This window comes from Phaethon aethereus, assembly GCF_964289735.1.
Source record: "Phaethon aethereus genome assembly, chromosome: 19".
NCBI classification, from domain to species: Eukaryota; Metazoa; Chordata; class Aves; order Phaethontiformes; family Phaethontidae; genus Phaethon; species Phaethon aethereus.
Window position 1 is genome coordinate 5,242,913 of NC_138595.1, and position 26,115 is coordinate 5,269,027.

A 26,115-nucleotide genomic window follows, 5' to 3' on the forward strand; every position below is an offset into this window, starting at 1 on the left:
CGTCTGGGTAGTGGTTCAGCTTCAGCCTGACCTGCCATCCAAAGCGGAGTGACTCGTCATGACCGAAATAAAATTAAACCCTGGCGGAACTGTCCTGGAGGTTGCCTGTGGTGTGCCTGTAGCTTGAGGTCAACAGTAACTGCATACCTCATCTTACAACGCCCACAAAGAGCGTGTGTTCGGGGAGCACATCAGAGTGATGGTGACCCCAAATAAATATGCTTGCCCATTACTTTGTGGACTTGAAGAAATCCTGTGTTCACCTGTAGTTACAGTAGGAGTGTGTTCTAGATGCTAGTGTTCAAGCCTCTCAACACATGCCTGATCATTTATTTATTTGAGACATGAGGATAAGAGAACCAGAACATTGGAAGAAGGATTCCTGTGAATTTGTGCGGAAGCATTGTTGTCTACTTCCCCCCCACCCAGTATTTTCTGTCTGTTACTGCACTTTACAGGGTTGTTTGGTTTTGGATGCCGTTTCCTGCTGAACAGAATTCTTTATTGAGCTGGGCCACTGTGGCTCTTTTCTTTCAAGAAATACTGCTGTTAACTTAAGACAGAGGAAGATGCAGTATCTTACAGGGCTGTAACAAGGTTGCCTGAATTGAAATCTGTAATGCAACTAAAGAGTTATACTGTGAAAAACAGAATGGAAAAACTGCTGCGGTTGTATACAGAAAGTTGAGGTGACGAGAAGCTCTTAAAGGTCCTATGTATAGAGCAAGAAAAGAAGCTAGGTTTGAAGAGCAAGCAGTAGAAAATTAGATGGGAAGAACTCTGTTACTGCAAGAGTAAATGATCCGTCAGAGTAGCCAAGGAGGCTGGTTGAGGTGAACTCTGTGTGAAGTTCAGTGGAGAGTGTGCTCTGGTGTCCCGCATGACACTGCCTCTTCCTACTCCTTGTTTGCAACAAGCTGGCATGTTTTCAGTATAAGCTTCTGAAACATCCTTGGTGGGGAGGAAGATTGGGATGACAAAATACTTACTTGCATCTAGAAAGTTAGCTACAGCGGCAACTATTCAAGTTGGCTTTACTGGCTGCCGCCTGGTTTTGGTTAACTTTGGGAATGGCGCTGGTGAGGAGCGAGCTCTCAGGGTGGGACTGCGCAGCCCCGGTGGTGCCTCAGCACATGCGTTCTGCGGCAGCAGTTCAGTAGCGTATTTCAGATGCTGCCTCTGCAAAACGATGAAATAAACTTCCACTTTTCCTGGTAAAATGCTTGTGGTACACGTGTCACTTGGTTGTTTCCGTTCATCTTTCTTTAACAATAGCAAGAGTTGTGCAGAATACATGTAGGGCGTAGAAACGAGGAACTGAGCCCCATCTATCCTCTGCTGTTGGAGGGCAGCTGGAGGCGGGGAGAGGGGAAGGAGGAAAACAGCTTCGCCCGTGCCTGTTTTGATACTGAAGAGCTCTTTCCAGTGATTTGAGAAGGGGGTGGGGAGAGAACCAGATGCTCTTAGGAAGTTCATACCATTGTTAATAATGTAATTCACAGATGGTGGTGAAGGCCTTGAAGAGGCTTTCATGCGGTACTTATGCTCTGTAATGGACAGATCATCACGTAAGGGCTCACAAATAGAGATGACTTAATCCCAAGGATGAGTCTGCAGTGATCTGTTTGATAGTGGCCCTGCGGATCATTGTAACCTAGTTCTAAACAGTTAAGAGCCTTCAGGATCCCTGCATGTTGAGCACTACTCCAGGATTGGACCAATCCCTAATTACATGTTCAGGATAAAACGTTAGCATAGCTTAGACTTTTCCAATGAAAGTCACTCTTATGAAATAAAGAACAAGCTCCGTTGTCCTGGTAGAGAAATCGGTACAGATAGTGGAAGTGTGCGGATCAGTTTGTACAGTGCCATCTTGTTAAGAGGCAGTTCCGCTTTTATTTTCATTTGTCTGGCTGGAGTTGGAAGCAGACCTTGTATGTGTTTTCTTCTGAATAGCTGTCAGTACTTCTTGACAGCTAAGGAGAAGGATTGTGGGTTGCATGTCCTCTTGCTTTTTTTTTTTAAGGCACTCTTACCCATATGTTTTATGGCAAATGAACAGCCTGGTGGTTTTCAAACATACAGAATCAGAAAAGTTTTCACTCAAGTCTACACAATTTAGTTAAAATATTTCTATGTTTGTGGGAAGCTTATTGGTAAGGTCTTCACTAACTGCTGGTCAACTTTTTTAATTGGCTGTCAGATATGTAACTAAAAGTATATATTAGGGACATCTAAGCAACGTTAGCTTATATGGTGTCACTAGAAATCAAAAGTTTCAGACAACATGAGAACTGGTCTTTGCTTTGTTGTTTGTGGTGGTCTTTTGAAGTGTAGCTCCTCCCTTCCTAAGAGATGTTTCCATAATGGTTTTTATTGTTATTCTTAACTTCTTCCAGTTTAAATTGTGTTGAGTAAATTGGCTTCTTGTGATGTTTGTCATGTGATGGTTCATGAGCCCTGAAAAATGTGCTCCTGTGACTTTCAGCCATGTATTTGCCCGTACCAGTGCAGGCTGTATCATGTGTTCTTGTTGGTTTCGCATTTTGAGCTAAGTAGTGAAGGGGGTTGGGGGTTGGAGGTTGGAGAAAAAGGGGACTATTTCAGGGGTAAGCTACCAGAAATTCTCAGACTACTTAATTTGTGACCTTGTTCACTAGGTAAATACAATCCAGGATTTTCTACCTCTTCCATATTTTCACAGAAAGTTTTCTGTATTAGAAGCTGGATTTTTTTTCCCTTACTATTGTCTTTAAAAAACATGGGGAAAAAACACGCTTTGGTAAAAGTTATGTCCTGAAATCTTGGGGGAAGAGACTCTTTAATTTTATTTTTTTTTTTAAAACCTTGGTGGGGAGTGTGTGTTTTAACCAAGAAAGTTGGAAATAATCTACTCTGTTCCACAATTTTACATATATCGGCTGTAGCATCTGTAAAGCAATATCTTTATTACTGTAGTAAAATGAATGAAGTTGAAATCACCATACCTGTGCCAAGAGTTTACTGTTTCTCCACAATGGCCAAAGTTTTTGAGCACTAAAAGTGCTGTTAGTGAACGTGTGTACAGCTCCTGGTCCCGCTGCCAGCGTGTGATGTCTGTGTCCATTCTACCTCTGCACAGTGGAAGCTGGGCCCTCCCAGGGCTGAAGACTGACAAGGTCAGACTTCATATTAGGTTTGTTTTGAGCAGTGCTTTCAAGCATTTGGGCATCCCTCTATTTAGCTTTAATTTCCCCCTTTGGCACCATGTAATACTGTTTTTCATATCTATATGTACTGCTACTACTGTTCAGTTCTCTGTGTTTCTCCCCCTGCCCGCCTTTGATACAGCAACCGCTGTTGGGTGTAAATCAGTGTCCTTAACTCTTTGAGATCGGGCTTTACAGGAGAGATGACTGTCAGCTAAAGTTGTTTGGGGCCCTGAAGTCTCTGCATATGGCTGCCCTGACAGTAAAGCTGTCCATCTTTAGTAGCTTTCATTTTTCAGTAGAAGGGTTGCGCTCTGGAGTTCACATACTGTTTGACTTTTTTGTGCTTTTCATGTCTGTGTGGACTAATGCATTTCTTTAGATTTGAATGCTGGTAACTGGTTTAATACAATGTTTTTTGTATTGCCTGTTTTGCTCCAAGTTGGATTTTATTTTCATCTCTGACTCTAGTATTTGTTGCTTTGTAATTTGGGGCTTTTTGCTTGCTCTTCACATTGTTTAAAAAAAAAAAAAAAACCAACCCACACACAAAGCTCTGTTTTGCTTAGCTCATGCAGTATTTCCACTTGGCTCAGAAGACATGGATTTGTGAGCTGAGGGAATCCTCGTCTGGCTGGTCACCCGAGCTTTCTTCAAGAGCATTAGAAGGATCTGCAGCTTAAGTTCATCAGAGGGCTGACCTGCTCTAGTTTTAATGAGATTTATTATACATGTACCTTTTAGATTCTACAGCTTTGATTGTCAAAACAATCTATATAAACCTGTTAGTAAAAGCAAAACTGTTGCCAGAAAACTGACTCTTTATACTGAATCTGCCTCGTGTTAAGATTATTGATTTTCAAAATTAAAATAATATCCTTTGTGCCATTGGCCTGCAACTTGCCTGTGTTGTTTGGCTAAGTGCTTGTATTCATGCTTCCCTTCTTAGCTCCTCCAGTCCTCCCTCTCAGAAAACCACGTTGATCAAACCCTGATACCGCAGCTCAGGCTTGGAAAGGGTGGAAGAAACAAATCTGGATGTTAGAGTTGATGGGTGATTGTGTGTGAATTTTATGGATACAGCTGCAATCCTAATACATGCAGGAGAGATTGGGAGGGGTGGGTCTTGGCCAAATGCAAGTGTGTATTTTCCCTAAACTTGCCTTTGGCTTTCATAAAAGCTTGACAGCATTTAATTTGAGTTTTATTAGCTCAAAAAACCAGAGAGTTCTTGACTTGCTCCAAAATGAGTTCCTGTGGACTTTCAGCTTGTCAAATAACTGTGAGACTCCAAGACCTCGAAGGGGATCCAGCAGTTCTAGAGGGATGATGTGCAGTAGTTATCATTGAGTGAAGGCAGTGCTGGAGAGCATGGGCAACACAAGCAGGGAAACTGGTATCTGGCACGAGAGCATCTGGGTCAGTCTCCTCCAGAGCTGCAGGACACGTGAGATGCTGCAGGAGTCTGGCTTAACTGCTTTCAGTTTGGTGACTTCTATGGCTGTGTTAAATCTCCGTGGAAGATGCAGGCTGACAGGCCTATAGCGGAGGTGGCCAGAGAACACAGTGATTTGACTTGTTCCATCAAGATTTGGCAAGCCTAATGACTAGGTGACTTCTGGAGCTGTGAAAAAAAATGTGGCCTGTCAATAACAGCATTCATTAGCTTTCCTCTGCTTGTGCTGCATGGTTGTACATACAGCCCTCAAGTTTGCTGAGGCAAATGCATTGCTGGGTGTAACGCCTTTCCTTTTTTTTTTTTTATGTGTACCTATTAATGGAAGCAGAGTGCATAATGTAATCTTAAAATAGCTACTCCATGAATGCAGAAACATTCCACTTCTGACTAATCGGCCGTTCAGAATGAGCGTTTAAATATGCACCAGAGACTGAGCGGCGGCTTTCCGTATCTGCGTGAATGGAGTTAGAAACGTATTGCAGCTCAGAGCTGTGCAGGCATCTTGCTCCTTGTTTTGTCCTCTTACCCCACACCTGCTTATCTCAGTGTAACTGCTTCTGACGTGAGAAGGCAAGCAAGCTGATGGGGTTGTTCATTCTCCCTACCCTTGAGACTGAGGATCTTGGAAGGACTAGGCTGATAAACAGTCCTCAAAACTAGATTTCTGTTTCTCTTGGTTGTGAATGACCAGGAACACAAAGAGCTTATGGTCCGAGTCCTGGCTCTAGTGCATAGCTTGAAGAGCTTGGCAAGCACCAGGGAGCCCATGTGCAGTATTTTTTTTCTGACAGGCTGCTCCACAGCAACGTGTGCTGCTCCAGAGCCTCTGACCCAGCTTCGCAGCGAGAATAAGACACGCAGATACATGTGGGGGCTGCGGGGGCAGGATCCATGTGGTCTGTCAGGTCACTGCCCAAAAGCCTGTCCCAGCTTAAGGATTTCTCCTGCAACTGCTCGCTGCCTGCCCAGGGGGACGGTGCCAGGTTACTTGGAGGTATGGTCTTGCCCGTCAGAAAGGGACACACTTCCATGCAGCCACTTGTCCTTGCTGTGCTATAGGAGGGAACGGGTAAGATTCTTCTTGGGACTCCTCTGCCTCTTCACTGGGTACCTTTTGTTTTTTCTGTGGGGCAAACAGACATCTTCACTGGGTTAGACTGTTGATGCCTCGTGTGTAATGAGGCATGGTCTGCGTCTGCCAGCTGTGTATTGCACTGGCCTCTCCTGGCAGGCTGCATGCTGAGGGCCGGCTGCCTGCTTCGAGTGCTGCCTGCACTCTCCTGCCTGTGGGGGTTCAGTGCTGAGGGACCTGGCTGGGCCAGATCAGCCAGGCAAGGTCTAAAGAAGTGATTTTTCTTTTGCTTTTCCAAATACTGCATGGCCGCTATGACTATAGTTGTATAGCTATCTCATTTAGAGCTGACCTCAAAGGCAAGTTCTCCTCTCCTCCCAAAAAGGGGGATTTTCACATAAGGGCTTACACTGGTTTAAGGCTGCTTTATCTTAGTATAGCATAAACCTGTTTCTCGTTATCTTAAGGCAGAAAGCAACTGAGGGATTTGGATCAGACTGGATGATTGATTCTTGCTGACTTAAACAATCCATAAGGAGTGCCTTTTGCCCTTACCTAGCTAATCTTAATTTCCTTTTCTGGCATAGGCAGTAGGTACTTACTCTGTGCTGTCTCTTATGGCAGGACAAAGTTCTGGGAAGTGCCATACTCTGAGCATTGGCTTCTGCAGCGCTGCACTTCAGGTGGTTATTTATGCAAGGCGCTAGCCAAAGGGAAGGGAGAGTTTTAACTGGATTAACCTCAAGAAGAGTGTGTGGGGATTTAGAGATTAAGGAACCAAAAGCAGCCAGCAATGACTGATTTAAAACCCACTGTAGGAGAGCCAGTCTGAAAATATAGTCCTTACCTGCACAGTGTTGAGACTGGCAGCTTTTTTACCTTTGAGGTCTGAGAGAAGATGGTCTTAGGGATGCAGGGTATGTGTAGACTTGGGTACTGATGGCAAACTGTTCACGATTGGAAACTCTTTAAGAAAAAAACATTGAAGCACTGAGTTCTCAGATGAGATCTTAAACCTGTGACTCAAGAAGGTGTTTTGGTGGCTTGCTCCAATATAATGAGAACATCTGGTTGCCATAGACTTGCAGCTCTTCTTAACTTCATGCACTCCCCTTTTACACCTTCTACCCTTGCCCTAAAGTGTTTCTGTTGTCCCATGTATTTTTTTCCACTGGTGCTGTTATGCATCCCCTGCAGGGAAAATCCTAGTAGATCACAGGATTAATAGAAAGATTGGGAGGCATGGGAGAGATCAACAAAAACCTGTTACTAAGGAGACATGAGTTTTAGCATTGTGTCTCTAATGGCCGGTCTGCCGAAGGGGAAACAGATGGTACAAAGGAAGCTGGGATTATATAGACAAGTACTGCAGGGCCACAAATCTGATACATCTATTGAACTTCCAGGGGTCAGGCAAATCCAGTCTTGTGCCTAGACTAATGTGGTTCCTTTGTCTTTGGCACAGTGTTTCTGTCCTTCTGTCATTAAAGGCTGTGTTAGACCGTGGGCTTCTGCATGAGCCATTCCTGCTGCTGGGAATAGCCAAGTTGGCATGGAGAGAGTGAGGGCAAGTGGTGGTATGGAAGCTTGTCCCTTTGACAGGTCAGACTATACCCACTTCCAGTGGCACTTGCATCCTGAGAGGGAAAGATAACCAAACATAACACTGCATTCTGATTCGGTACAGTTTTTCTCCTGTTACTGATGTACGTGTGTAGGAATATGACTTCTGTCCTGGGAGAATGGGAGGACGGGTGGTGGCCATAGTCGCTCCTGGCTTTTGACACAGCCTGGCCTTTATTAGAATATAATGTTTCGCAGAGGCTTAAATTTCAGGAGCGATAGGGCTGCTCGCTGGGCGCCTGCTTCCCCTGCTGCTGCCTCATCTCTCTGGAGAGAGATGTGAAAAGACACTGTCGATCTGGGCTGAGCAGTGGGTAAATAAGCAGAGATGGAATTCTTCCTGGCCGAGGAGAAACAGTGCTGGAGACACTTTTTGCAAGAGACTAATTAAGATCTGTTTTTCTTGTATTTAACTTTCAGGCTCTAGAGAGTATTGCAGTAAACAGGACACTGATTCGTTAATAGATGGAGAGTGCTAGGTGACTACAGTGCTAGAATTAATAGCTAGACAGCATTTCCTTTTTTCCTTTTCTCTCCTCCCACAGCAATTTGGACTGATACCCAAATAAACAATAACAAATAGATTTTTGGAGGAGCTGGCTGGGAGAAATAACAAAAGTCAAGGGGCACTCGTTATGCAACTTCATTCTACTCGTATTTGACTCATCCAGAAAACCCTGTTCTACTCCTCAGCTTCATTTTCCTTCCTCTTTTTTCTCTTTTTCTTCAACCCCTGTTGGAGGACGTGTCATTACATTTGCTACCTTGGTTTTGGCCCCTCAGAAACGGCTTAGACCCTTGTTTCTCGAGTTGGCTGTAGGCGTGCGATGCTGAAAGAGTGTGGGCTGAACTGTACTGTGGAGAAACAGTGTACAAGAGCCTAAAAACCAGCTTGTATCAGGCAATAAAATGGCTCATCATGTTGGCTTAAGTTCTGACAGCACAAGGCTAATACCTGGGTGTATTTTTTTTGAGTGAGTGATTCTGAGTAGTTTATGACTGTTATGTTCCAGTTCTAGTAGTGGTGGTCCCCTGCCAGAAGTGAGGCAGCTGGGAGGCTGTCCTGCACCCTGGGGACGGAGGATGTGAACAAGGAGTACGCTTTGTACCTTGTGATTCTCTCTGCAGTGTCTTGCCAGGGAATATCTTCAGGCGTTCGTCTCCCTCTGCTCTCCGAAGACTCTGCGTTGTGTCCTGCATGTACAGAAAGCTGGCCCAGCAATTCCTTTTGAAGTTCTGCCTGAAACACTTGGGGTTTTTTCCGCTACCCAAATGGAGGCTAGAGGTAAAGAGACTTTCCTGCCAAGTCCTCTTCTGATATAGAGTCTAAACTCCTGCTGTTAAACCTCTACCAGCCACTTCTGTTCTAGATATGTCACTGCAATAGAGCAGAGACTCCCCGGCTGTGCTCTTGCTTGAATCCAGGGTTACGCAATAGCAGCTTGCGAGTGCCAACGCAGATACTGCTGCATCCAGACACGCTGTACAATGTAGTTGCTTGGATACCTCTTTTTTTGTTGTTGTTGTTTTTCTCACAAATGCTAGGTAACAATTTGCGACTTGCAGTTGTACCATTAAACACAGATTCAGGTTAAGCGTGTTAAGTGTTAAGAATTTGAAATATTAATGACTCCCCCTCCCCTTCCATATTGCTTTTTAGAGGTTGAGTATCATGGAATTTGAAAAGGTTGAGCGTTGCTCTGCTCCCTTTTCAGAGTCTATATTTCACCTTCTTCAGTGTTAAATAACTTCCCACTCCGAGATTTTTTTTTTTTTTCATCCAGAAAATTGTCTTTTAATTATTGATGCAGCAGGCCCCCTAAGTGGCCTGGCTGCTGGTGCTTGGTTCAGGTAGGTCAGGAAGCTCTCTGCGCTGCTCCTAATTCATCCTCTGTGTCGTACATCCATTACGTCAACGGGAGATTTGATGGGAGCTTGCAGGGATTGGATCTCGGAGGAGCTGAGTGGGTGAGAGTCTCTTCTAACATTCTGGCAGGGAGAAAGATGCTTGCATGTGACAGCCAGCCGCTCGGCTTTAGGAGCGTACTGCCAAGCTGGTATGGGGTGAAGATGCAACTGAAATGTGTCTCATAGATGGCTGCATGTGCTTTCCTCTGCGTAGTTTAAGGCAAGCTGTCGAAATGAAAGGCCGTTCCTGGTTATGCTGCTGCTGAGCAGGAATTAGACTTTTAACAAGAGGGCTCTGCTGGCACAGCCTCATTCTGTGGACGCGCCTATGACATAAATAGGAATGGTATCCAGATAGCTCTATTTGTGCCCCGTTATGGGAATACTACATTTCATATACGTTGCAGGTGAATCAGCATTGCTTTAGTGACCCTACTATACATTCTGGGAAAAGTCAAACTCTGGAGTTGTCACTTGAACTATGCCTACACAGAGCCCTAGGATAACTCCCTGGTGTTTAGTGGAGATAACTGTAGCAGGGATACAAATGAGGCTGCTGTGAGTGTGCACCAAGGTAAACGAGATGCTAACAGGAAGACGACTGATTGCAAGACAAAGACCCTTCCCTTTGCAGTGTACCTCCCTTCCTTCCACCCTCCTCCTCCTAAAATAGCGCTTCAGCAGGAGGAGTGAAAACTGAATTATTTCCCTCTCTTAACAGCAGGTTTGATGCTTGTTTGTTTCAATGGGAAGCTGATTTACTGACTTAAACCAGAAGCTGGTGGTGTACATCTGCTACCTCTGCTCTACGTCCTTATTCCTTGTAATGGGTAACAGCATCACTCATGAAAGATAAAAGGTTATCAACTGCAATTGCAGGTTTTCAACTTCTCTGCGTACGGCTCTTTATTAGCCAGTTTGCTTTTCAGGCTCCTTCAACCTTGTTTAGTTCTATCTGTCTTTTTGTTTTTTTTTAATGCAGCAGTTCAGGAGCCTCTCTCCCAGCTGGAAACAGGCCCAGCTTCTAAGGTGAAGATGTCAGCCCTCTGGGTGAGGGAGGTGCACATGGCCATGCTGCTTCTGAAAGCTCTTTAGTGCATTGGAAGGTTGAGCAAGGTCTGTGTATTAACAAGTGACTGGAGAGGGTCTGAGGTGTGAATATCCATCTTTCATAATTGCATAGGGACAATTTCATGCATGTAAGTGTGTCACCTTGCATGAATGGATAATGAACGGTTGCTCATTGCGGTAACCTGTGGAGCTGGGATTTCATTTTAATCACAGACTGTTTGTTGTGTAGAAGCCCTGCCCTGAGATTCACCAGCGTACACATACATACCTTTGACTTGGTCGTAGTCAAACATTGACATCAGCAACAGTTCCCAGTATGAAAACTGGAGTTACAGTGCCTGTGTTTATACAGCAAGTGAGTTTTCTCACATTTGTCCCATCACCCTAAGCATTTGTTACTGCTATAGGGGAACAAGTACTTCTAGATTTTAAGATTTCCAGTGGACAACTTCCTTAGCATTGCCTAAAAGGACATTAAGCAGGTATCTTCAAGGTTCTGGGAGGCATTAAATCTGGCAAAGCATCATAATAATGTTAAATATCTGCCTTTTCTGTCATGCTTGCGCAGTGTTGAAAAGCCTTCTAAAAGAGGAAAGGTCTATTCAGGGAGAAAACATTTTTTTTTCTTAGTGTCTGTAAGTGTCTAGAGATAACGTGCTACTACACAGTTTTAGAGAGAAGTCATGTATAATACTCATTTAGTGTAGGGATATTTAATGTGCATATGTATCTACCATGTTTGTTTGGGGTTTTTTTTTTCCTTGGGTGCATCTCTGTGATTAAGGCAAAAGCTGTTGTGCTCCCCATCAGGCAAGCTTATTTCACTGCAGAAATTCAATTGACAGTAATCTCCTTTTTAATCTGTTCTTGTGGTGTAGTGTAGCAGGCTGTGTCACACTGTATTTCTCATCCTGACTCTTGTTGTACCAGTTGGAGGCTTCTAATTTTTGTCTTCTAGTGTTTGAGTTTTATTTCTACAGTTTTTAGTGAGGCCTGATCTAAACAAGGCTTGCATAAATCTCTTAGCTGCAGCGGGAAGATGGAAGCTTTGATAAGGAACTTGGTTTTTTTTTCCTCTCTCCAGAGCAGGAGCGCAATGTCTTTGACCTAAATCTACCAATTACTGACAGAGCAAAGTGATACAGAAAACAATCTGGAAAGAATGCCAACCTCTGAATGAACACTTGGCTGCAGAAAGCTATTGCTTATGTGGAACCTCAAACACAGAAGAAATGTGAGGAGGAAAAGTGTTCATTCAAAACATTTCATGCAAATAGTGGTGAGTGAGAGAGAAATGGTTGGCGAAAGCTGCTTGTTTACCCCTTATCCCTATAGCTTTGGAGAGGTAAAAGCGCTATGCAAAACACAGCGCAGTTCTCCCCTTTCCCATTTGTGGCTTAGTTTGCTCAGCTTAGCTTTTTGAAGAACTTTTATGACAAACTGAAAGGCTGCCTGGTAGCAGCTTCTATTTTTAAAAAGTGTTTGATGGCAAATGTTAGTATTTCAAAAAGTAGCGATGAGCTAGGTCTCTAGAGCATACTAGGTGTCTTTATTAATTAGTTTTGTAATTTTTAATAATGGTTAAGGTTAACTATCTCCAGAGATCGATGGGTTCTGAAGTGAACTGGTTTTCAATTCAGCTTTGAGACCTATCCTCTATACGTGAGTACTTGCACATCACTACCATGTTGACAGTTTCCATCATATACGGAGTAACTCGGTTCACACAAACTGCTGCAGATTTCTGGTTGTCTTTGTTCTCCATGTCGCAGCTGTGGAACTTGCAAACTCTGGCTGCCCATTATCTTGGTGGTCAAATCACCCTTTTTAGTACCAAACTGCTACTAGACACAGTCAGGCTGAAAATGGTACCTGTTAGAGTTTAGCAGCCACCCTCCAGCCCCAGAAGCTCTAGCTGGTAAATTTGTGTTGCAGTCTTGGCCTTCTTACAAGAAAAAAGAGAACCTTTTATCAACCCAGGTTTTCAAGTCAGCCCTTGTTTCTTTTTACCAGCCAGAGTGTTGTTGCTGGCACTTCAGCCTTACTGCAAATGCAGTATGTGTGGGCTTTCTGCTAACATGGTTTATTTAAGAGATTGATACAACTCAGACTACTGTATGAAAGTCTCTCTGCTAAATATCTATTACACATTTCTGTAGCAATCTGACTGAAACATTTGGCTTATTTTGTTCCAGCAGATGATTTGAGATGATCGTTAGGAACAGCCTTGTGCAGGGCCTGCTGTTGAATAGGCATCTGTCAAATATTTCATCTTGAAAGGTGTTAAACTTCAGTTCTATATGATGTCCACGCACAGATCCTGGTCGCTTGGACTTCAAGGGCCTCTATTCAGTTGCTTCTTTGGGCATCTACTGCCAGTCCCGTGCAGGTGTCGGATACCCCAGGGCATCTCTAATGTCACCATGTGTCTGTGTTGAGTTGAGCCCTCGGGAATCTGAATGTGCAGTAGATGCTGTTATCTCTAGGCGACTTGTATTGCATTAGAGGAAAGGCTGTGGCTGCAGCAATGGCATCCTCTCTGCAATACTCGACCAGACTGGGTTATCCATGCATTGGGTAATAGTTGGGGGAGGGTGGTTTTTGCTTAAGCAGTTACTTGCTTAATACTTGCTGACATGCAAGGAGAGCTCCTGTATGGAGGAGCTTGAAATGCACTGTATGGCTGTAGCCCAAACAAAGATACAGTGGGAAATTGGTGGATGCTATGGAGAGGAGTATTTGTGTGGTTTAACAACTGGATCGGTGCCTGGATGCACAGCCTCTGATTTGACTAAAGCATCTGCCTTCTTCCCGGCAAAGGTCATGTTCGGCTCAGAGGCACTTAGTGTGTGTTTGAACAACTGGATGGGATCTAGCCAAGGGAAGGGTAGGCAGAGAACTAGAAGATTGCTCATTTAATTACAAGCCTTTTCTTTGTAGTATCTCCTTAGAGTCTGGGTCCGGAGTTGTTCACATGATGGTGGCTTGACAATGTTAAGTGAAAAGCCTCTCTGATGGCATGGCTACATCTGAATTTTGCTGTGGGTTGGGGGGATCTGTATTAACTAATTTTCTGTTGTATAAATAACAAGCTGCCAGTTGCACTTCACTAGGAGAGGTGAAAAGGCTTCAAGTTCTTTGTCTCGCATAGCTTCTCGCAAAATAGCTTCTGTGTTCCTACTCTTGCACAAGGCCTCTCTGCCCCTGTTAATAAGGATCTTTTTTTAAAAAGAACAATATTGACTTTGAAAATCAACAGCTTCAAGAAATGAGTGGTTTCACATCTACGTCTTCTGCTTTCCTTGAGGAATTCGGGATTCCTCGCTGCTGGTGTTTGTTGCTGTGGGAAGGATTCCTGTAAAAGGGGAAAGCATACCAAACAACAAAAATAATGAAAGTGCCCATCCAAAAAGCAACACCTAGCCAAGATTTAGAAAATGTAGAAGGGGGAGAGAAGTACTGTGATGTCTGAAGCATGTATGTCACAGCTATGAGACTCGTGGGGTGAAGTCTGGAATTCTTGTGCTGTCTAAATTGTCGGTGCTTTCTTGGTGTAGATGGCTGTGTCCACTCATGCTCCTGATAAAAGCACTTCCCAGGCATTGTCTGTACAGTCAGGTATGTCGGCATAAAATCATATGTAACAAGCAGTTAATTAAATTGGAATCTCTTTCAAGGTTTGAAAGATGTATTTTTTTTTTAGGGTGTAGCCTGTGTGAAGCGTAGTCTGTGTGAAATGTTCCTTGGTTAATAGAAATGTAGTGAATGTTAGATGCATTACTTATGCTAATAATCATATCTCTTACAGTAAAAGAACTTGCTGTGGTGTTCCTAATGTTAAATGCAGGCAGACAGCTCCAGTGCCTGTATGTAAGAATGCAGATTGAATCTTGTTTATCATTACATCAGTCTGCAAAAAGGAGATTTATAAGAGCAGAATTGTTTGCGTGACATGGAGTGACTCCCATTGTATAGAACAGAATAGCACTCAAAAATTTCTCTCCTTTCCCTTGCCCTTTTGATGACAGATAGTTGGCAGTGGATCAAAGCACAAACAGGATTAATGTTTTGCATATTCTGTCCTACATGGCCTGAAAGGAGCAGAGATGGAATTTTTCATCTTTCACTTTAAACTGCATTTAATATCGTGGCCTAGTTTAGAGCTATGCGACTCATTCCTTCCATTTCCCCCGAGGCCTCTGTTTCTGGTCAAGGAAAGCAGGGCATGACTCCCTCTGGAGCTCATCAGTGCTGCTCAGCTTCCTCCTCGTTGCAGGCTGGTTTGAGGCTGGAGCAATCCAGCATCAGGAAGCTTCAAGTAGCATTTTGTGGAAGCTGCTGTCTCTTGCACCTATTGCTGTGGTTGCGGCACGGGTGCTGCAGGGCACGGGGAACCCGGGGCTGGGGCAAGAGCCAAGGTTCTTGCTACCGCCTGTGCAAAGGCAGCCTTAGAAGCTGAAGTGGGTCACACCTCCAAATGGCTGGTTTCAGTGTCCATGCATGCTGTCTGTCCACGCGTATTCCTTCTCGACGTGTAAACTGCCTTCTCAAACATGTCCTCAGAAAGGAGTGTTTACAGATTTTGATCCACTTTTTGGCTGATGAATTGTTGTGCTGGCAGCAGTACTTCCTCCTCTTTGGAAACAAACTGGCAACGGCAAGAAAATGTGAAGGTGCTTGTTTTAGTAGTCTGTCAGTATTGCAGTCGTTTCCTTCACTGAAGCTTGCACTTGACCATGCATTGGGCACGTCTTCTGTCCTGCCCTCCCCTCTAGTGGGGTGACTTGTCATTGCAGCTTAGTTGATGGGATGAAGATGATTCAGATACCTGAATCTGACCACTCTGTAAATACCAGGACAAAACATGAGGTACATGGAAGGAGTAGGCTGCAGGATGGTCAGAGCTGCTGCTGAGGACGAGGAGGTTAGTGAAGGTTAGGTTTGTTACAGATAGCATCCCAGGTACTGGCGATGGATCTCTTGTTCAAATCACACTTGTATACAGTTCTGTTTCTGTAGACAAACAGCTACATTCTGAATAGATGTGCTTTTCACACAAACCTGTTACGTTTATGTCTCATATTCAAAAGATCTTGTAAGAGCTTCAACAGAGGCAGATGGTAATTGATTGGGCCATGTTTAGCCTCCTCACTGAGCTCTTGAGGGCTGAATTTTGAGTGGACCCATAGCTCCACTATATATCAGATATATATGCAGATCAGATAATGATCTGCATATTTCAGGATCTTCTGTCACTTGTGGGACTTTGAGCTATGGCATACAAGGCTTGCCAGTTGTGGTGATGAGGATTTTTTTGGCATGTGGAAATGGCCATTCATTATAATCCTGAAAATGTTTACATAGCTTGTGTTCCTGAACAGTGCAGTAGAGATTTCAAGTGCTCTTTCAGTTGTTTTACTTTACTGTGGGTTTGAGGAACTTTGTTCTCTAGCCAAATACATGCTTCTGAACTGTTTTGGTTTATTCAGAAACCCCATCATGTCTTTAGCTATCCTGCATGTAATGAAACCTCTTCTCCTCCCCTCTGACCGCTTCCTCTTGCCCCCCAAATCAACTTTTTTGTCAACCCATGGGGAACTCATCAGAGCTTGTGCTCGGGCAGGATCTGGGAAGTTCCAGCGATAACACACACCCCCACAACAGCTAATGGTATTTTCAGAAGGACTTGAGATAAATAATAAATTGGTTCAAAGGAATCTAACCGGCTTCCAGTTTCTTGTCTTGCTGATCTTCTTTAGGACATTTAGCACACCAAGTCCTTGAGGTGATGCAGCATCCTGAAAGAAAGTTGTTGTGGTTCTAGTGTTTCTTATGCTCAAGTTTGTCATCTAACACCACCATCCTAATGCTGTGAGGCTGTTACATGGGGTCGTGCAGCCCAAAGTAGTGGGATGGGGTTGGGGATTGGGCAAAGCCAGTGGTGGTAACTGTAGTGCTACTGTCTTTCTCAGTGCAATGGGGCGCTCTTGCTGATGATACTTGAGTGACTGACCCTTCGAGGATCTGAATCCTTGTCCTGCAGATCTTGTGTGTGCGGTTTATTTGTTTGCTTTTTAAAAATTGTATTTTATTTATTTATTTTTAAACTTCAGCTACAAGAACTTCTAATATGCAGCTCTGTTAAGGAGAATCCACTGAGCTGTGTAGATTATTACAAGGTTTGTGACATTGCACTTAGCAACTAGTAGTGTAAAGGCCATGCCACGTCCCTCTGTTTCTGCAGGCAGATCTCTAGGAGCTAGTGCAGAGTCTCCAACACGGGGTCTGCAGTGGCACAGCCCAAGGTGAGCTTAACTCTGCAACGTTATACCTGTTTGCCATAACGAGTGTGTGGCACTGAGGTGGTGGCCTGCGCAGCTCCTGTGGTGACACTGGCCCCCTGGCTAGAAGGCGCACTGTGTGATGTCAGGGGTCGGCGCTATCCTTTACACGGTGTTTTCTGCTCCAGCCCACTGGGAATTGCCTGCACTTTCTAGTACTGGGGTGAGAATATACACTCTCCTGGGAAGTGCTAGTAATTAGGATTAGAAATGTGGGAGAAGAGTGCAAGGCAAGGAGGTCTTTGAAGTAGTTAGGACTGAAGTAGATTTTCTTTGCTTGCTGTAGAAATGCAGGTACTTAATTATCTTGCATGCATGTAAGATAATTAAGCACTAGCCAGCTGCTTGGAAGTACTTGATGCCTTACTTTTGCAAACTTAAAGTGCTGATGTTACCATCTATCAAGCCAAAATGCAGAGCGAGCAGCATGGTCCGTTGAATAGCTACTGCCCCTGAGGTGTTAAGCAACACAGTTGAAACGCACGGAGGCTTTGGCCGCGCAGGGAGCGCGTACCGCCAGGACAGCGTGCTGTCTGGGGCTGCGGGCAGTGAACCGCCTGGCTCAGATAAGTCCTGAGCCAGCGTGCTTATTGCAAAAGCTTGAGTAACAGAAAGTGACTCTGTGCTGTTGGATTCTTCTTTAGCAAGGCCAATCTTGGGTCTGTATCCCAGGGAGCATCCAGGAGTGCCCTGCCAGCCAGTGAATGCAGCTGGCTGAACGCTGACGCTTCATCTCAGGAACAAGGGCTTGGCTCCCCTGTCTGAAAGAGCTCTGCTGCTGCTCTTCATCTGTCTATCTGCACCCTTCTGAATGATGCTACAGCTTGTTTTCTGTTGACTGTGGAGTTCTTTGGTGTTTTCATTTTGAATGCTAACTTCCTTATTGAGTGTCATGGTTTAACCCCAGCCAGCAACCAAGCACCACACAGCTGCTCACTCACTCCCCCCCGCTGGGATGGGGGAGAAGATCAGAATGGTAAAAGTGAGAAAACTTGTGGGTTGAGATAAAGACAGTTTAATAAGCAAAGCAAAACAAGGAATTCATTCACTGCTTCCCGTCGGCAGGCAGGGGTTCAGCCAACTCCAGGAAAGCAGGGCTCCATCACATGTAATGGTGACTTGGGAAGACAGAACACTGTAACTCTGAATGCCTGCCCCTTCCTTCCTTCTTCTTCCCTCAACTTTATATGCTGAGCATGACATCATATGGTATGAAATATCCCTTTGGTCAGCTGAGGTCAGCTGTGTCCCTTCCTGACTTCTCATGCACCCCCAGCCTCCTCGCTGATGGGGTGGTGTGAGAAGCAGAAACAGCCTTGACTCTGTGTAAGCCCTGCTCAACAACAACAAAAACATCCCTGTGTTATCAACACTGTCTTCAACACAAATCCAAAACATCACCCCATACTAGCTACTATGAAGAAAATCAACTCTACCCCATCCAAAACCAGCACATTGAGTTGCTGAGCTAATTCTAAGGTATGATGAGTAGAAGGTATTCCTGCCAGTGCTTGCTTGTTGTAGATGGTCTGCAGGTTTTAGCTTGAATTTGTGGTTGCAGGTGGCTCCAAGTGAACTACTTGATGGTGATGTTCTTAGAAATAGAAGACCAGTAGCAACTATGCATTTTCTAGTTATTCTTATATCTCACAGATGCAGATCATTCAAGTAAGAGAGAGCAAAACAGAATGTCAAGCACAAATACCTGCATTTAACTCTGTATTAAAAAGTGAACTGAATGTGAGCTTTGCATGCAATAAGCACAAAGAATGTAGTTCAAAAGATTCTCAGGAAAAAGCATCTGTTTATATGGTTATCTTGCAGAAACTTAACTTTTCCACTCCTCCCCTTTTCTGAGCTTGACGCTTTTATGTGTTAGTTTCTGTAGGTTTTGTAAATGTGTCTATTCCAGAACTTCTCCCTCTCCTGTTGCTTTCCTTCCTCTCCTGCCCTGGGCTGCAGGTAGGTACATGTCCTCTGGTGGGGCTGAACCAAAGGCCTGGTGACATGCAGTTCCTCTTTTCCTTTTTTCCACTGACTCCCTTTGGAATTGAGATTTATCTCATTCCCCAGCCTTCCATGAAATCTCTTACACACCTTTTCTTATTTTTCCATCTGTGCTCTGTGGTATGTAAAACAGCAGCGTATGCATGATAAAGCATCTTCCAAATTGCTCTCCTGAAGCAAGCTGAAGAGGAAGATGTTTTCCTTTCTCAGAAGACCTGTACAGCCTCCCCTGGGGCAGTTGATGGGACAATGTTACCAGAGCCCATTGCAGAGGTGTTTGGGCAGGGGCAGTACTGGTAAGGAGAGCATGGTGACTGCGTCGGTATAAATCACCTCTAACTTCATCGTGTGAAACGCCATCACTCTCTGCTGACGTTTTGCCTTCAGAGTTTCAGATCTTCTGCAAGTGTTCACAGAAGAGCAACTCTGGACTTTCTTTATCCCTGCTTTCCTGTTTCAGAAGCACAGAAGTAGTGCATCATTTTGTGTTTGCCTTCAAGAGTATTATAAAGTGGCCCTTGAATTCAGGAGTAATGCAGCTACAGAACATGACAGTCGTCTCTACTATTGCTATGATACAACATGTGCCAGTGTCTTTGCTCATGAGAGGATGTGTTCATCTTAAAGAATGGTGGGATGAGCGGCAGAAAAATGAGAGAAATGTAGTTACTGTGCTGGAGCTCGGTAAAAGATGAAGAAGAACTCTGTAACCAATTAAAAAAGCCCTGAACACTTCAGAGAATTAGGTGTCCACCACATGACTTCATTCGTAAAATGGTAGCAGCCCTGTTGTCATAGTGGTGGCGGTCTCTTGCAATCATCTACTTGCTGGTTTGTGTCTTGAAAAATGACCAAAATACATGGTGCTATACTGAGGCCTTGCTCTTGGGTCATTTCTGTGCAATTCCTGTTGGATCGTACACTGCCAGCGAATGGTGGGCGCCCACCGGAGAGGAGATCTTCTGCAGGAGGGAAGCCCAAAGACAGAAAATTATTTTTTTGCTTCCTTTGTTATCTTGTGCTGAACTCTGGTCTTCTTGGGATGCCCCTGCACTGACCAAATGCTTGGTGTTTGCTCCTGCAGACCTACATGAACGTAGTAAGTTTTCACTGATAAAACAGATCCTATACCCCGTCTCCAGCCTGTGCCTGGCAGTGCATATGCAAATGTGCTGTGAAGCGGAATTGCTGAGATCTCTCTGCTGAGGTATTGCTTTGGGCTTTAGTAGGTAGGCCTAGTAAAATTCCACAGCGTGTTAGAGATTGTGCATATTAATTTTGCATTTAAAGCAGCATAGTATGTCAAACTTCCACTTTCTAGTCTATCTGCGTTCATCCAGTCCTATTTGGCAGGTTTATTACTTGCTGGTTTTAGGGATTCTTACACTTGATTGCTGACATTGGACTATGAATTAATATGATCTACATAAAGGTAATAAAAAAACCCAGAGTTTTTTTGCCCGGAAGTAAACTATGTGTTTGGCTCTTGGCCTGCTGCCTTTGGCAGGGGTCATTGGGAGTCCATGCAAAAGCATGAATCCTGCAGTGGCAAAAATTCCTGTAATGTTGAGTTTTTAAAAGGGTTTTGAGAGGACATGAAGCGACTGCTGAGCAGAAAGTGAGTTCCTCTGTAGTGACAGCCACATGCAGAAGCAGCGAGAGTTTCCTTTGCCTTCCACAATCAAGCCGGTGAAACGCAAGTCTTTGGATTCTGCATCAATTAAAGCATATTAATTGTTTTCTCCTTTCCTATGTATGCAGGAGGCAGACAGTGGGGAAGAAGAATGCCGGTCCCAGCCCAGAAGGTAAGATTGTCTCTTGAGGCTTGCAGGAGTACTTGAGGATACCTTTCTATGTGAAATGTTCCACAGGGGGTTTTGTTGTTGTCCTGGCATGCTCTGCAAATATGCATCGTTTTCTGCCCATTGTTAACATTTCACAACTGTCTTATGTGTACCTTACTGAAAAATATATTTAACTATGACCTAAATGATGCTCCTAGTAAAGGGGCTGCTGCAGCAGGAAATGGGAAAAGTCAGGTTACACGCTAAAAAATATATATGCGGAACAGTTCACAAAGATGTCAGGGAGTATATTCTCCAAACTGCTGTTTTTAATCCAGGAAGTGGTGTCTTGCCTGCAAACCTGTTCTCTGTGCCTGTTGAGACTTTGCTTATATCTTAGGAACAAATATAGATATTTGTTACGGATGCAGGCAGTCAAACATCTACTCCAAATTTATGAGAACCCTGAGAATTTAGAGCAATTTTTTTTAAGTGGCGTTGTTTTGCATGGAGATGTTCACTTTTTGTAAATACCGATTTCATTTGCTTCAGGAAGAACCTTTTTTGATAAATGTTTATCCCTAAAAAGCAAACAGACATTGAAATTGGGCTGATTGAACAGTGAGAAGTATTAATGGCGTTTTTATAACGTAGTCATAGTCTTAAGGGTAGATTTCTTGAAGTCTTGCAAGCTTTGTCTCCTGTCCTCTTAAGCCATCAAAGGAATTACTTCAGCTAAACTTAATATAAGCAAAAACTGTATATACCAGGTAACTGCTCAAGGAGCAGGAGCACCTTCTTGACTTACAATGTTGCAGTCAAATTTTATATTTTATGAAAGGCGTAAGATTCCCTCCAGAGCAAGTAAAGGGGAAGTGAAGGTGAAATAGTTCTCACTTTATGAGCTCTTTGGCTGTTACAGTTCTTTACTTAATGTTGTTTGTGTAAGTAGGTAACAACAGAGGGTGTAATTTCTAGTATTTCAAATGCTTGAACAAGAGTTGGGCTTTGGGGCCAACTTGGATGAATCTGCAGAAGAAAAAGCTGTCATGGTTGCACATTCCTATGATTTCAGTGTAGTCCTGCAATTGTGTGGCCTGGGGAAGGGAACTGGTTTGTTTCCTTAAGTCTTCCACCCTTAAATAATGACTTAAGAATTATTATTTCTTCATTTTACAGCTTTCATGACTGAGAGGAAAGCTGGAAAACACAATTCCCAAAGGCTCCCACTGAACTCAGCTAAACTCTGATTTTTTATTTCACTCTTAGCCTTCCAGCAGTCACAAGATAAACTCATGACTTGATCTCAGTATACATAATGTATTGGAGGGGATGGGAGGTATTTAATTGTTGTGGGCACTTAGCAACAATTGTAGGTTAGGTTTGAAACGAGCGTTTTTTAATATACTTGAAATAACTTCCTGGGGTAGGAAATGACAACCTGCTGTTGATGTAGCGATCTGAATTCCGTGACTCCTGTTGCTGGGGTCAGAAAGCTAAATGAAACCAAGATCCTTCTTAGGGAAACAAGGGGGTGGGTGTTAGATGTGTTTGATTACAGTAGGATAAAAATAATAGTCAAATGTGGATAAGTTGTCAACCTGGAGTCCTGCTGTGGAGGAGCAGCAGATGTCTATAAACAGCCTTTGAGTGTATCTAATCCCCCATTTTCAAGGGAACATACCAAGTAGTAGCTATTAAAAATGCAGACAGTAAAAAGGCAATGGACTGAGTTTGGCTTTAAAAGCAAAGGTATATTATCAGCTGCAGTGTCACCAGAGCTGCTCTCTGCAGCAGCCTGACATTCCTAAGCTGACTGCCTGGGCAAGGCCTGGCTGGTGAAGTTCTCCTGAGGCATAATTCAGGTGACCTAGCTGTAGCTACAGACAATGCTTGGCGTGGGATTTTTGCTATTTGTAAAATTCTTCTGGCGAGGAGTATTTTTTGTCTCCTACACTCATGTAAAATTTGTTTAAACATTACCTCAGGGTAGCACGGTTGGCATCAAGCATGCCTAAAGTCAACCCATCAACTGGACACTGAATGCAAGAGTACTACTGTGGCTAAAAGCATGTTTGGGTTAATAAAATAACTTTTTAATTTTTATAAAGTAGGATGTTAGTGCACAGAGATGCCAGTGCTTCCAAGGGAATTAGCTTAAGGCATAAGCACATAGACACGTTTGGTGTCAAAAGATTTTTGCAGTGATCAGTCTTGAAGATCACTGAGTACAGCCTTCATTTCCATCCTCACGAGTCCCCATGTCTCTGCACATTCTAGGGATTGCTGTCTCAAATGGGACAAATGTTCCACTTAAATCCAACCCAACAGCATTGCTAGTCCTGTGGCTAACAATTTCTAGATAGCTTCTTGTGTTAGGTTTCTGCTGTTTATCTTTTCTCACTGATGAAATACGGATTATATATTGCAGTGAAGGGGAACATGCAGAGAAGACTGGTAGTATGACAGCAGGAGTGACTAGTGCTTGTTGAGCAGAGGCTATGAAGAGCAACCAGTCTAAAATGTCCTCCAATGAGGCAGAGAAATTACTTTCAAACAGGAGCTTAAACTTGTAGGTAGGTACACCAAGATGATCATACCTAAAACAAATAATCTATCTGGTTGCTGACCTGTCTGTGTTCTTTAAGATCTAACACCACAGAGGACTATGGTTGCATGGACTCAAGTCTCACAGACAAAGGAGAGGAAGTGCGTGAAAATGTTGTTTAAACTTAAACCTGCTCTACAGAGCAGTCAAATGACATGACAAGTCTGCACTTGCTTCTTTCTTGGGGTTTGCTTGCATGAAGAGAGAGCATCAGCACAAGCTCAGTCAGCCCTCTTCCCTAGCATTGCCTGCCCCTTGGCTTCTGCTCTCTCAGAAGGTCTGGTCCTTCCTGTAACACTTTATACTCTAAGACTAACACTCTTAAGACTGCTTCTGGCAGCACCGTCACAGAATGAGGAGGTTTCTGCTTTATGTATTAGCAGGATCCACTTAAAGCTTTTCTCCGAAAGATGGAAAGAGCTATATGATGTGGAGAAAGAGGGTTCATGTGTGCTCAGCAATTATCCTTGGAAGATGCTTGAACTGGTATTTTCTGGCAAACTCTTTTGTACTGATGCTTGTTTTCCTTCTTGAGGAAAGTACTTGGGTATAGTGAACACGACCTAATTTTTATAAAGACTTCTATCTGTTACTATAAACCACAGCAAATTAATACACTCTTAATGGAGCATCTGTGTTAACAATGTCTTTGCATCATTCCAATGTTGTTAACACTTATCTAAAATGCATGTGTGAGTTTTGAGTTGTGTTTACACCAACGTACTGATGTTCAGTTTTTGTGTACTCTTTGCCAAGGTTGCAAGGATTCAGCATCTTTGTTTTGCTGACAAACCACATCTCCAGGGCCCGAGGCAGCAGTGATGCTGCAGTCTGCAGTGGATTTGCTGTCAGGATCTGCCAGTTGCTTTTTGGGTTTACATTTGAAATGGTGCCTCCATTTCCACGCTATCTGTGAATTTACCAGTTCTGTGTTCCTTGAAATGGCTCTGGTTGCTGAAATGCAACATTTGAGGCTGCACAGGAACTACTGCATATAAAATTGAGTAAGCTGTATTGCCTAGCGAGGCTGCTGGGGACTTCAGAGCAATTCTTTGAACTTTTATGGCCTGGCACTTGGTCGAACCAAAGTCCGTTTGCTTAGGTAAAGCTGAGGAGCCTGTCATTCCCTTGAAGTGCCGTAGAATGTGATTAGGTTATGCTTGAAATCTGGAGCTTGTTACCTGAAAATGTTCTCAAAAAGTGCTTGTCCTCCCCTCTTCAGGTGAGGCTGGGAGGGTAGTGTTAAAAAAAATTGGAAAAAAAGCCAAAACCAACATCTTTTGCAGGCTAAGTATGCTTACCTTCTGAGTCAAAATAGTTCCTTCCAGGAGTGAGCTGGGAAGGAAAGCAAATCAGATTATTGCCATGATAACAGTTGGATGTGCCAAGATGCCTCAAGGTTTCAAGCTGTGAGTAAATACCTTTGTTTTAGGAGCGGAATACCACAGTCTGATGCAGGAGCTTATGGCTAATAACAATATAAAAGTTGTTTTCAAATAGTAAGTGGAATTGGTGCATGTGTTTCCTTGTTTAGGGCAGCAGCTCAGTACATTGTAAGCCAACTTGTTTGATTTCTTTTTAAACCGTGACCCATTGTAGGCTTCTCACTACCTGAGGATCACAGCAGACATGTGCTAGGTCCTGGGAGAGAGGGGGGAGTGAGTCTGTGATAGGGATTTGACTGCACTTCAAAAGGCTCATTTACAGTCCGCATCAAGATGTGCAAGTCTTCAGCATCCTGTGTCTGTTGTGAATTTTGGAGATGTGTATCATAGCTATTTGGGGCTCCTGTGGCAGGCTCCTGACACTTCTGGTTGTCCTCAAAGCATATCTTGCGTTACAAGAGAGACTTCCAAAAACCATGCACTCTGAGTTCTAGCAATTAAACCTTCCTTGCGTTTCCTTTGCTTGCTGCTGCAGCTGCCAAACATTTATTTTGTCGGTACTTGAACAGTAGCTGGATCTTCTCATGGACATGCAAGACAATTTAACTCCAGACCTTGAGTAAGAGGGGACTGTGTGTATGGTATACAGGAAAGCTCGTGTTTATCCATGCCGGAGATTACTAAGCTCTTGTAGTATGAACCTTATCTTTAGAATGTGTTTCCTGAATCCATCTTTCTGTCTTTCCTTTCAGTGACAGCTTAGCCTCTCTGTGGCATTTACTACAGCTGCTTGTGGAGAATGTAATACCGAGATAAAGACCAGTTCTGTTAATCTGCCAGCTCTGCTGACCGCCAGAAAAAGTTCTGTGGGCCACACATCACAATTCATGAAAGTGGGTCTGTGGCCTTCGTTTTGAATACCAGGTGTTTCATCACCAAACTGAGCAAAGGTATAGCACCCGTAGTAAAATTCGGGTTTATTAGATTAGTAACAGGTATCTGCAGGGTTACGTTGCTGCAAGGTCTATGTCTGTGGCTGCAACATGGTCAGTCCAGTCTGATTACATACCTGTGGATCACAATAATGCATAAGATGACTTGAGATGTGATCCTCAGGATGAAGGATCAAGTTGACTAACACTGTTGCCTTACCAAATTACCAGGCAAACGTGTTATTATAGCAGGGAGCTTGCTCAAAATATGAATGCTTATGAAAAATTTGCTAATGTGTCATTCTAAGCGTGTGAACAGAGAATGAGGAACAAGGCAAAGACGAGCTGGGAAGTAGAAGGAATGAAGGTGGGTCAGATCTTTTAGCTACCGAAAGGATCTGCTCAGCACTGAGCAAGCCCAGAACAGCTGGCCCCATGCACTTGTGCTCCTTTTTCAGGGGTCAGCAAAGGAGGGGCTGACCAGGAGGTGCCATAAGGATTCCATACATGCCTCTGTCTCCGGCCGAGCATGAACCAGGTGCTCTAAGCTAGAGGAGTCTAAGTTAAGCAAAGATGCCTGTTGTAAATAGAAAGGGAAACTCCATAATAGCCGTTCTAGTCCCCTTCCTGGTAGGGCACCTTTGGCAAGGCTTCAAAGTTAAACATGAATCCTCAGGGGTTTTAGCTCGCCATGGATTTCAGGCACTTAGATGTATTTTGAGAAACTGGGCCAGGGT

At 43.8% G+C, this 26,115-nt stretch overlaps 1 protein-coding gene across 1 annotated transcript in view; it reads left to right on the forward strand.

The window, feature by feature from the left end:
• Positions 1 to 26,115, forward strand: part of SSH2 (slingshot protein phosphatase 2) — a gene marked incomplete at its 3' end in the record, with an annotated part of 99,509 nt that overhangs the window by 16,077 nt on the left and 57,317 nt on the right. The window contains exon 2 of the mRNA XM_082008595.1: positions 20,431 to 20,474. Within this exon, the coding sequence (XP_081864721.1) occupies positions 20,431 to 20,474 (44 nt within the window). The remainder of the gene's footprint in view (positions 1 to 20,430; positions 20,475 to 26,115) is intronic.